Source organism: Apiospora kogelbergensis (assembly GCF_038363985.1).
Source record: "Apiospora kogelbergensis strain CBS 113332 chromosome Unknown utg000009l_segment0_segment0, whole genome shotgun sequence".
NCBI lineage: Eukaryota > Fungi > Ascomycota > Sordariomycetes > Amphisphaeriales > Apiosporaceae > Apiospora > Apiospora kogelbergensis.
The window spans coordinates 2442272-2453319 of record NW_027117426.1 but is presented as its reverse complement, the minus strand read 5'-3'; the positions used below and the strand labels follow the sequence as shown (position 1 = coordinate 2453319).

Here is an 11048-nt window from a genome sequence, read left to right as displayed (position 1 = left end):
TGCCTACTCAGTGGAAATGCGCCATTCTGAGCCTTAACCTTATTAATAATAAAGGCTCTAGAACATCCCCTATGCTCCTCCTATGCTGTAACACTGAGGGGCGATTGTGTCTATTTCTACCGAGCAGAGGCTAGGGTATATCAGATGTTTATTAATATGCATACATGGCCGTTGCTGATGACTTATCAAGCATAGAGAGAGAGAGAGAGAGAGAGAGAGAGAGAAAGAGAGCTACAAGGGTACACTACTATGCCTTGAAGCTATACTCGTCGCTTGGATTGATGAGAACATTTGCTGCCGTTGGGACTTTCTATGAACACCGTGCTAGGGCGCCTGTCTCACAACAAAGTTAAAAAACTTGCACGAAAGTTTCTGGATATCTCTATCGGGCCCGGAACATAGCCATGTTGACACTTGACCCGGCTCTCTTCCCGAAGCTCAACACAAGAAAGGCCTTGGTCGTTATTGATGCTCAAAATGACTTTTTGTCGTCCGAGGGAGCATTGACCGTGACGCTACCCAACAACCTGACGGAGCGCATATCGGACCTGGTGAAGGCCTTCCGGCCGCACGGCGACGTTATCTGGGTCCGCAGTGTGTATGAGGACAACAGGGACCCGGAAGATGAGTCTATCTTGACATCGGATGCCCCAATGATCGGCGGGCGGCGGGCGGTGGCCCGAGGTCGCCGTCCGCAGGCAAATCCGCACGACCAGCCTTCATCGAACTGCTCCGAGGCCTTTCTGACGACAGGAGGTCAGGAGCGCCCAGTATGTGTCCGCCCGGGCACAACGGGCGCCGAACTCCCCGAGGCCTTGAAAGTGATATCAGAAAAGAAGGATATGTCTTTTATCAAATCGCACTATTCCGCCTTCAAATCCGACGAGATACTCCAGCGGCTGAGGATGAAGTTTGTCACGGAGATATTCTTATGCGGAGCCCTGACCAACATTGGCATCCAGGCCTCGGCCATGGACGCAGCCTGCCACGGGCTGGATATCACGGTTGTTGAAGATTGCTGCGGTCGTCGCAACAGTATGCGACACAACAACGCACTCAAACATATTGTAAAGACTACTGGGTGCGAAGTTGTCTCTGCCAAGGAGGTAGTTGAGAAGTTGAAACCGAAAGAGGCGCCGGCCAAAAAGGAGTCAGGAGCGACGACGCCAAGGCTACCCCGAACACCCGCGCCCGCCTCGGTACTTTCATCATTTGCAAATATGTCCATAGATGACATACTTCCAGCAGAACATGGGAAGTCTCATCCTCCGCCAAAGGAATCTTCTTCCGTCACACCATCTCGATCATCTCTGCGCGCCAAAGCTGAGACTAAGCCGCCGCCGGAGGCTATTAGCCCAGAAGGGATGCCAGGCGCAACGTCGGAGAAGCGGGGTAGCTTTCACCCCAAAGCCACCCGAAGTCGGGACAGTGAGAAGACTCTCGAAGATGCCATGCAGTCGTTGACCATGGGAAATGCAGAGGCTTCAAACGGTACTGGGTCAAGCGAAACCCAGAGCAAGGCTACAGAGAATCCAGAAACGGTTGCGCCGCCAATAAAGGACGGGCTGGATAGAGCAAAGAAAGGGTCCGCCACCGCTTTACATGCAGATACGGACACCCAATTCTCGCCATGTGCTATGAAAGACTGCACGATCCAGGGGAATCCGGATAAAGAGGAGGTGACTGAGGCACGGGCGGAACAGAACGTCAAATCCAGTGTGAGCGATCCCTACTGCGAAGGGGATACTCGAATCCACTATCATGTTCTCCCTGACGATTTAGTTGCTGGCATCTTCGATGAGCTGAGAGACGAGGTCCAATGGCTACGAATGTCGCACCAAGGCGGCGAGGTGCCTAGGTTGGTCGCTGTCCAGGGTGAAGTTGGCAAGGAAGGTGATATCCCAATCTACCGCCATCCGGCTGATGAGTCACCGCCTTTGCTCCCATGGACGTCGACGGTGAAGCAGATCAAGGACGTCGTGGAGGAGAAAGTCGGACATCCGCTTAACCATGCGCTGATACAGTTCTATCGCGATGGCAACGATTACATTTCCGAGCATAGCGATAAGACGTTGGATATTGCGAAGGGAAGCTACATCGTCAACGTCAGCCTGGGCGCTGAGCGAACGATGATCTTCCGGACTAAGCGTCCGCTCAAGGTCAAAGAAGAAAGCGCGGCAACGGCGACAATGGAATCTGCACCATCTCCCGAACCATCGACTACCAACGGCGGCGCCAAGCGGGCCTCTCAGCGCGCACAGCTGCCGCACAACTCGATGTGCCAGATGGGGCTGCAGACCAACATGCGCTGGCTACACGCCATCCGCCAGGACAAACGCCAGGAACGCGAGAAGACTTCTGAGGAGCTTGCGTTCGGCGGTGCACGCATCTCGTTGACGTTCCGGAAGATAGGAACCTTCCTGGTGGACGACCGCGAGAACAGCGAGCACGTCAGAATCTGGGGCCAGGGCGCCACGGCCAAGGCACGTGAGCAGGCGCGGCCAGTTACCAATGGGGCCACCCCTGAAGCCGTTGGGATGCTGCAGGCGTTTGGTCGTGAGAATCAGTCGTCCTACTTCGACTGGCAGGCGCATTACGGTGCCGGGTTTGATGTGCTCAACCTTTCCGCGTCGCCCAGGCTGTCTACGTCGAGCGATATTGCTGCGAATATGCGAGTCCAGATCATGCTGGCCGAGTATGGCATCGGATACGCGAAGGGGAGCCTGGCTCCGGTCCCCACCGCGAAGGATGACGCGGTAGCCGGCGTGGTGGGAGAAATGGGAGATGAAGAAGAGGAAGACCAGCCCATCAAATTGGCTGACAATGATGAGGCGAAGTCGGTGGTCCAGGGTGATTTGGCTATCATGCTATACGTGACCCAGCGCAGCAAGTATAATAACCTCGGGCCATCAGTATTCACGAGGTTCCAACAAGCTATAGACTTACTTTCCAAGAAACGCCGTATCGGCAGTAGCGGCACGACAGCAGCGGCCCTACGTAAGCACTTGGGCGTCTGGGAGACGTACGCGACAGAGTCGGAGTTCATTGCTGGACCCTCCATGACCCTCGCGGACTTTGCGATCTGGCCGGTGCTTCACGAGATCAAACAGGCAGTCATCAGAGATGAAGGTAATGTGGACCCGCTCGCGGGTTTCACAGAGTTGGAGGCATACTATTGTCGGATCATGAAGCGAGAGTCAGTACAGAAGGCTTTGGGGGGGGCTCTAGTTCCGCGGGTCGCCCAGCAGAAGTCACCCCAAAAAGGAGAGTGAGTAAATCCCACGATTTGGGGCGGGACATGTTTTGTCATCTATGAAATGCATCTCCTGGTGAACAAGAGAACCCGGATCGGAATGTTATGAGGTTTTGGAGAGCAGAATTATTTATATTTGCGCTTATCTGCTGTCTATCCTGGATGGCCGGCCTTCTGACCAATTCTAGTGTCTGTGATTGCATGCCTCTGCTCCAAGTCTGTTGGCCTAGTCTGAATCCTACCCAAATCTAAGTTCGTCTATATGTATGAAATGTCTAATCTGCTCCTCGTTATAACTGGTCTATCATCCGTTATGAAAGCCCAATGTAGCTGTCTAGTCTAGTTTATATTAATTTGGCAATTGCCCGAACACGTCCAACGCCCCGCCTTCTCGTCCCTCTGCCAGCTCACGGATCTTACGCAGCTCATCTGTGATATCATCAAGGCCGGGACGGCTCGCGACTTGCCTCACTGCACACCGCTTGTGAAGACGTTCCAGGAGAACTGCAGCGCTGAGCTCGGCCGCGGAGAAGGACAAACCTGATTTCACTAACGTCCAAATGTCCTCCATCAGGTGCGCGAGGGCGAGGACCTCGAGCCTCTCATGGGCGCGGCGCTCGGTGACAGTGTCGGTGTGGTGGTAGATAGATGCGGCGCCCAGGTCACCGAGGATGGCGTGCCCGCCCTCGTCGTACAAGATGTTGTGGGCGTACAGGTCGCCGTGCGCGACGCCCTTGGCATGTAGGTGGCGGGCAGCCGATGCGATGCCATGGAGGATGCCGGCGCCTTGCGCCATCGTCATTGAGGTATCGGGCGCGAAACAGTCGCGCGTGCAGCTGTCGAGCGAGGGCGGAAGGCCCAGTGTTCGGTAGGTGGGCGGGATCAGCTCCATTACAAGACCCTTTTTGTCGGGGCCGTCTGGGTGGTCGGTTATGCGCCCTTGAGTGTCGATTAGGTTGGGATGGCACGCAGCCCGCATGCAGGCGCGCATCTCGTCCATCGGTGTTCCGTCGCTTGTCACTGAGCCCTTGAAGATCTTAACCGCCGCATCCTGGGTCGAACCGTTCGGGAGGGTGAAGGTGCCCTTGGAGATTATCCCTGACGCTCCCTCGCCGAGCAAAGAATGCACGCTTAGTGAAGTCCAAGGGATTTTGAGTAGTCCCTCTTCCTCCTCCATATCACCCTTTTCACCGACCTGGGCAACTTCGGACTCCACCAACTCGCCGCCAGTACACGGATTTCCGGCAATCGACAGAAACGCCAGCTCGGGCATTTCATACAGCCAACCAGGCAGCTCCTGGATCTGGTTTGCGCTCAGACGCAACAAGCCCAGCTTGGTGCACTTCATCATCTCCTCCGGGAGCCCGGCGAGCCGATTACCCGACAGCATGCACTTCTGCAGGCGCGCGCACTTGCCAATGCTGCGCGGCAGGGCCTCGATCTCGTTGCCTGTCAGGATCAGCCAGCGCAGACGCGGCGGCAGGGAATCCTCAGGCACGCTGCGCATGCCATTTCCGCGGAATGCGACCATCTCGAGGGATGGGCATCGCGACAGTACGGCAGGGAACTCGGTAAAGCGGCAGGAGGAGAGGAAGAGGACCTTTAGTGACGTGAACGACGAAAACTCATCGGGTAGCGAGGACAGCCCCGTGCCTGAGAGGTCCAGTTGGACCAGGGAAGTTGCGTGCTGTAAAATCTCCGGAGGGAAGCTGGCAAGCGGTTCTGTGATCTTCAGCTTTGTTATAGGCTCACGAGCAACCGCCGCGGCGTTCGGAGAGTCCATGATTGTGGTGATGGACCGAGGTGAGACAACGTCCACCAGTATCGAAATCCGGCCCTCAATAGAACCAAGGTCGCAAAGGAGGAGAGGGTTAGCAGAGAGGAAGAACGAAGAGTTAGAATGAAAAATAATGAGATTTATCTATTGAATGTTTAATGGAATGAGAAGTGATTGTACAGATATGAAGCTGACAAGGGGTTTTCTATAGTTAGATCGCCTAACTCAGCCACCAAGAGAAACTAGGACGGACTTTTCCATATAACGCCAGACCAGCAAGGGAAAGAGTGCATTGGTCTGGTTGCCAGACGCAGCAGAAAGATTGATAACAAACCATTATTGATTCCATTTTCCAGATCCAGAAGCATCTTCTGCACACAAGGAAACACGGTGCTTACATGCACGCCACACGCGTCGTTCGCGAATGCGTGAACTTCTTCGTCCAGCATCCAGTCAGTGCCATTCGCCAAGACAGTCGATAGTGGACCTCTGTTTCTTATCGATCTTAGCGCATTCTTCCTATCGGTTTATCGGGCTTAGCGCGTCTAGGTACCCATCACTTTGTAATCGCATTCATCGGTTCTCTTGCGAAGCTTGCTGTCCAGAAATTGACATTTGACATCGACTTCGCGACTCGCGCTCAGAAAGTCGCCCTCGTCTCTCTGACGCCATCACGTTCGAACCAAGACGCTCTTCCAATATTTTCCCAGTGAAGACCATGTCCAAGATGGAGACCGCAACGCGCCTGGAGAAGCGACGCTCCTCAGTCGACTCGGACAGCAGTCTCGACGAGCCCTTGTCTAAGCGTCAGCGTACGGCGGCAGTCGTCGCGCCCAAACCGACCCCGAAGCCCACAGCAGGCTATTCCGACATGACGAGCTTCGCGCTACAGCAAGAGTTGAGCGAGCGACCCAATTCCGATAGTATGGGACGCGATGGACTACGGAGATCAATAGCTCTGGCGCTGGAGTACGTGGGTTTTGACGCGGCCACCCCGGAGGCCTTGGAGAGTTTCGCGAACAATGTCGAAGCTTGTACGTGTCGCCATGGATCTGTGGCAAGCCCCAGCAGTACTAACGCTACATTGCACCAGACTTGACAGGTTTCATCGCGGATCTCAAACTATATGCGGAAGCTGCGCGAAGGCACGACCCAACACCAGCCGATTTCGAAAAGGTTCTACGAGGGCATAACCTGGGAATGTCTTATCTACAACCACATCTGGTGAATCCACTTGTCAAGAAAAAGAAGGAGAAGCTGGATGTCGAGTTCTACGACCCCACACCGACTTCAGCGGAGACCGACTACTTCAAGATCCGGCCGACAGACTTTTTGGGGTCTGAACTTGATGGCGATGAGGAAAGGAAGGAGAAGACCTGGATTCCTCAGACGCTGCCAAGTTTCCCACCAAAGCATACATACCGATTCACCGAAGCCGAACCCAAGATACCCGATCCGGAGAAGAAAAGGACACAAGCAGCAGCAGAGGCACGCAAGAGCGAGGAGGCATTGCGACACATCGAACGAGCTTCCAAACAGAGCATCCATAAGGAGATGGCGGAGAAGGCCAAACGACACAAGCATAGCAAAGAGCGCCATGAGAATTGGGAGGCAACGATGAAGGCATTCCTTCCGGCAAGCGCCACTAGAACTGGAACGCAAGAAGTTGCAGACCACAGCATCGTGGTGGACTATAATGCATCTTTCATGCGCAGAGACGTGCCGAAAGTGAGCAGCAGAGGTCCGCTTGACACCATGACAAGCAGGGGCTAATGTTGTTTGTGACGCATAGGAATCTCGGGCGAAGAAAAACTAGCTTCGTAACTCGATCGAATACCGAATGGAAGAAGACAGGGAAGGGGCCACTTCCCTCCGAGGCGAGGATGGATAGTAGAGGATCAGGGCGGCGCTTGGGTGCAACATTGGGAGAGGCAGCGCATCGATAGTGTGGCGTGGCAGCATGGCAGCATGGCATTAGAGTAGCGGACACAGCATGATTTTGTTTTCTTTGAGATACCCCCATCAATAGCACTGCATTGCATTGTATAGACCTAGCATCATAGCTAGGGCGTTGCAATTTTGGCGGCAGAGAAGTGACGGCATCACAAGTTGATGTGCAGCTGAGAATGCAAGCAATGACAAGATTGGCTCAACAGACTGGGATGAATCATGTAATGGCATGGCCAATGCGACAGCATAGCATGCACGGAGTTGTAGTCATCCAGAAACAACGCGTACAAGTATTGAATCCCCAGTTGGACCCTTGGCCAAAGTTGGGCGGCATGAGATAGGTCAGTAGTCAAGTCAAGTAGACCTTGAGCTGGTTGTGGGTAATGAAACAACATGTCTCTCTCTCCAGTGGGCGGTGGGTAGGCTGTGAGGTCGGCCGGCTGCTTGCGCTCTCTAAAGCAGAATCTAGAGCTCCCCCATCTCATTCTCATAGGTGCTTGCGTTGAAGACTCTGATTGGCTGCAGCCCCGCGAGGCTGATAGCCGATAGCAAAAACCCCCTGCAAAGTTCCGGAAGCTAAGTGGATTTCCTTGACCCTAACCGAATCATTGTGCATCCCACACAAATTTTCCCGTTTTTTGGCAGCTGCTGCAATAGCAAAGCCAACTTGCAGAGGATATCGAGCAAAGGAACAAGTTCGGCTCAAGCCCAGCGAAGAAAAAGAAGTCTATTTACTCACTTCACTTCCACCCTTCTTCTCTCTCACCCCCTCCCCCAACCTCAGGTCCCCAATTTCCGAAGACTTGCAGCAGAAGTGACCATGGCTGAGCAGCTGATTCTCAAGGGTACCCTCGAGGGCCACGTAAGTTGACGATGCCACAGATTCCCACCATGCGATGCGGCAGCTTCGCCCGGCCACTGCGCCTTGGGGACTCGAGACTGGACGCATCGCAGAGGATCGTTGCGGAACGGCCATGCTAATCGTTGGTTGTACAGAATGGCTGGGTCACCAGCTTGGCTACCTCCATGGAGAAGTACGAATTCCCTCCCCGAAAGAACATTGCGAATTACGTTGTGGGAAGAATATTCGGATGCTAACTGGCACCCTCTCTCAACAGCCCCAACATGCTCCTGTCCGCCTCGCGCGACAAGACTCTGATCATCTGGAACCTCACCCGTGACGAGTCGCAATACGGTTACCCCAAGCGATCTCTCCACGGTCACTCCCACATCGTCTCCGACTGTGTACGTTAAAATTCCACTCTGCCACCAATGGGTGACACTCAGGTGTGCCATTGGAAGGGCTTTGCACCATCAGGACTTTGGACGGGATTAGGGAGCTGACGGGTTATTCTTTGCGGCTTACAGGTTATCTCTTCCGACGGTGCCTACGCTCTGTCCGCCTCTTGGGACAAGACCCTCCGTCTCTGGGAGCTCGCCACCGGTACCACCACCCGCCGATTTGTTGGCCACACCAACGACGTTCTCTCCGTCTCTTTCTCGGCCGACAACCGCCAGATCGTCTCTGGTTCTCGCGACCGCTCCATCAAGCTGTGGAACACTCTCGGTGACTGCAAGTACACCATCACCGACAAGGGCCACAGCGAGTGGGTTTCTTGCGTCCGCTTCTCGCCCAACCCCCAGAACCCGGTCATTGTCTCCTCCAGCTGGGACAAGCTCGTCAAGGTACGTTTGCCACGCACGCAATCTCCCTTGCTTTTTGACATGATGTTTGCAAACGTATTTGCTACTTCAGAGCTTGCTTCGGCTTGCCATGAGACAATTTTTCACCATTGCCCTGATCAAACCCACCACTTTCCCATTTTGAGAAGAACGAGGACCGAGTGCGCAAGAGCAACCTGGCTAACTCGTTTTCAAGGTCTGGGAACTCTCCACCTGCAAGCTCCAGACTGACCACATCGGCCACACCGGATACATCAACACCGTCACCATCTCCCCCGATGGTTCTCTGTGCGCCTCCGGTGGCAAGGACGGTACCACCATGCTGTGGGATCTTAACGAGTCCAAGCACCTGTACTCCCTCAACGCCGGTGATGAGATCCACGCTCTCGTCTTCTCGCCCAACCGCTACTGGCTGTGCGCTGCCACTGCCAGCAGCATCATCATCTTCGACCTCGAGAAGAAGAGCAAGGTTGACGAGCTCAAGCCCGAGTTCCCCTCGGTCGGCAAGAAGAGCAACGAGCCCGAGTGTGTGTCTCTGGCCTGGAGCGCTGATGGCCAGACTCTGTTCGCTGGTTACACCGATAACATCATCCGTGCCTGGGGTGTCATGTCCCGGGCATAAATATGTTCAGGGATTGATGCGTCGGGTTATGGGGAGAGTCGCGTTTTGTCATGGTCATTGACTGGGCGTCAGGGATGGGCTTGTCATTTGGTCTTCTTTACTGGGAAAATGGCAACTTTCACATATGCAATGCGACAGACGATCGGGGAAAAAGATACGCTGTTAAGCAGACGAAGCTATGTTGTTATTTGCTTGCTACTGTCATGAATTACGTGATCATTGCATCAGGAGAGACTCATTGAGTGCTTCAGCTTCGCCCCAAGAAGAAGAACAAAAAAATTCGCAAATTCTATTGTGTTACTTGAACTTGTGAATGTATGGATCTGAATGAAGGCATCCCAAGATATGGCGCCACTAAGAGGTAGGGAGTTGTTGCTGTTCGTACTGCCTCGGCCTTCCTCTTGCACAAGCGCCACCGCTGATGCTTCCCATTGAGAGCAGTCGACATCAAATGGTTATGAGTGGTATATATCGGTCCTGTACGCTCAGGTGGGGTTTGGTGTATTTGTGTTACATTTTCGGGACATGATTCATCAGTGGCTGTTGACGAGATTCGGCGTCACCTTGACTTCCTTTAGTAGAATTCATGTTTTCCAGCACACAACTCAGCACGACAGACTCAACCTCATCACCCGGCTTCCTTCGAATCCAGATGCTATACCGATTACGAGTTTTTTAGAGTTCACCATGCCAGGTTGGTGGTGGGGCTATTTGCGCAGAGTCGAGTCAATTGAATGGCAGGCGAGGAGGACACGATCATCCCCGTTCTCATGATATTGGGTTTGCTATTATACTGTGGATTGCATGTCGCATGCCATATGCTATTCGCTGCTACAGGGCTAATGCAGACACGCGATATTGGCAATCAACTGGAGTCAAACTGAATTCATCCGCCGCCCAGTTGACAACGGCCGGTTATATTGACCTGGCCTCTCGTTTTCCAAAAGACCTATAAAAGAGACCATCGGCTCTCTCCCCTCTTTGTAATCATCCGAGTCTTTTCATACCATTTGCCCACCTGACTGTCGCTACCCAAGTCCGCTGCCCTCGATTCTCGAAGCAAGCAAGAAACACTCGGAGCAAGAGAAGCGCGAGCAAAATACTTGATTACCACGACCTCTCACATACCAGATACTACACAAGATGCGCACCACCCAAGTCCTCGCGGCCCTCTTGTCCGTCGTCGTTGCCACCGCCTCGGCCTCGACGCAAGCTTTCCCGACCTGCGACTCTGGCTGCAAAAGCTGCGGCCTCACCTGCAGCCAGGGCTGCAACGCGCCGCTCATGCCCGCGGACTGTCAGGACTGCCTTTACTGCCGCCGCGAGAGCAGTTCTTGCTCATACGTCGAGCTCGGCGGACAGGACCCCTCGGCGCACTGCCAGACCTGCTACAACAGCTGCCACTGCACTATCGCCGCCACCTGTTACGACAACCAGCCGTCGGCTACGGCATCAGCGAGTCACGCTCCGGCTGCGGCGCCGAAGAAAGCCGCTGGCGCCGGGTGAAAATGATTTGTTTGGGAGGCGGTTCGATGCCCGGGCTCGGGCTTGACTAACGGGCGCAGAGTGATGGATAAATGTATGAGTGAGAGAGAGAGAGGAAATAATCAGTGACGATGGTAGCCATGCTGCCGGTCATGAAATAACAGTATGCAGAGTGGCTGCTGTAGATATGCATGGCGGAATGAGTATGCGTTTCCGCTTCGGGTTGCTTCCGATGTCCACAGCTGTCTTGTTTGAAGAGGTGGCTACCAACAAATGAA

The 11048-nt window shown here is 54.0% G+C and overlaps 5 protein-coding genes across 5 annotated transcripts; 4 read left to right on the top strand and 1 right to left on the bottom strand.

Annotated features, from left to right (window-relative positions):
- Positions 1 to 404: 404 nt before the first annotated feature.
- On the top strand, positions 405 to 3272 carry PG998_013860 (isochorismatase family protein family; the record flags this gene model as incomplete). Its single annotated transcript, XM_066880676.1, has 1 exon — positions 405 to 3272. One exon carries the CDS (start codon positions 405 to 407, stop codon positions 3270 to 3272), a length of 2868 nt encoding a protein of 955 aa, XP_066724815.1.
- Positions 3273 to 3602: 330 nt separating this feature from the next.
- On the bottom strand, positions 3603 to 5036 carry PG998_013859 (serine/threonine protein kinase; the record flags this gene model as incomplete). The annotated part of the gene is made up of 1 exon (XM_066880675.1): positions 3603 to 5036. The coding sequence occupies one exon, from the start codon at positions 5034 to 5036 to the stop codon at positions 3603 to 3605; it is 1434 nt and encodes a 477-aa protein (XP_066724814.1).
- Positions 5037 to 5757: 721 nt separating this feature from the next.
- PG998_013858 (uncharacterized protein) lies at positions 5758 to 6803 on the top strand (the record flags this gene model as incomplete). Its single annotated transcript, XM_066880674.1, has 2 exons — positions 5758 to 6064; positions 6124 to 6803. The coding sequence occupies 2 exons, from the start codon at positions 5758 to 5760 to the stop codon at positions 6801 to 6803; spliced, it is 987 nt and encodes a 328-aa protein (XP_066724813.1).
- A 997-nt stretch (positions 6804 to 7800) lies between these two features.
- On the top strand, positions 7801 to 9285 carry PG998_013857 (40S ribosomal protein RACK1; the record flags this gene model as incomplete). The annotated part of the gene is made up of 5 exons (XM_066880673.1): positions 7801 to 7842; positions 7977 to 8014; positions 8099 to 8225; positions 8349 to 8666; positions 8860 to 9285. The coding sequence occupies 5 exons, from the start codon at positions 7801 to 7803 to the stop codon at positions 9283 to 9285; spliced, it is 951 nt and encodes a 316-aa protein (XP_066724812.1).
- A 1143-nt stretch (positions 9286 to 10428) lies between these two features.
- Positions 10429 to 10791, top strand: PG998_013856 (uncharacterized protein; the record flags this gene model as incomplete). Its single annotated transcript, XM_066880672.1, has 1 exon — positions 10429 to 10791. One exon carries the CDS (start codon positions 10429 to 10431, stop codon positions 10789 to 10791), a length of 363 nt encoding a protein of 120 aa, XP_066724811.1.
- Positions 10792 to 11048: the final 257 nt, after the last annotated feature.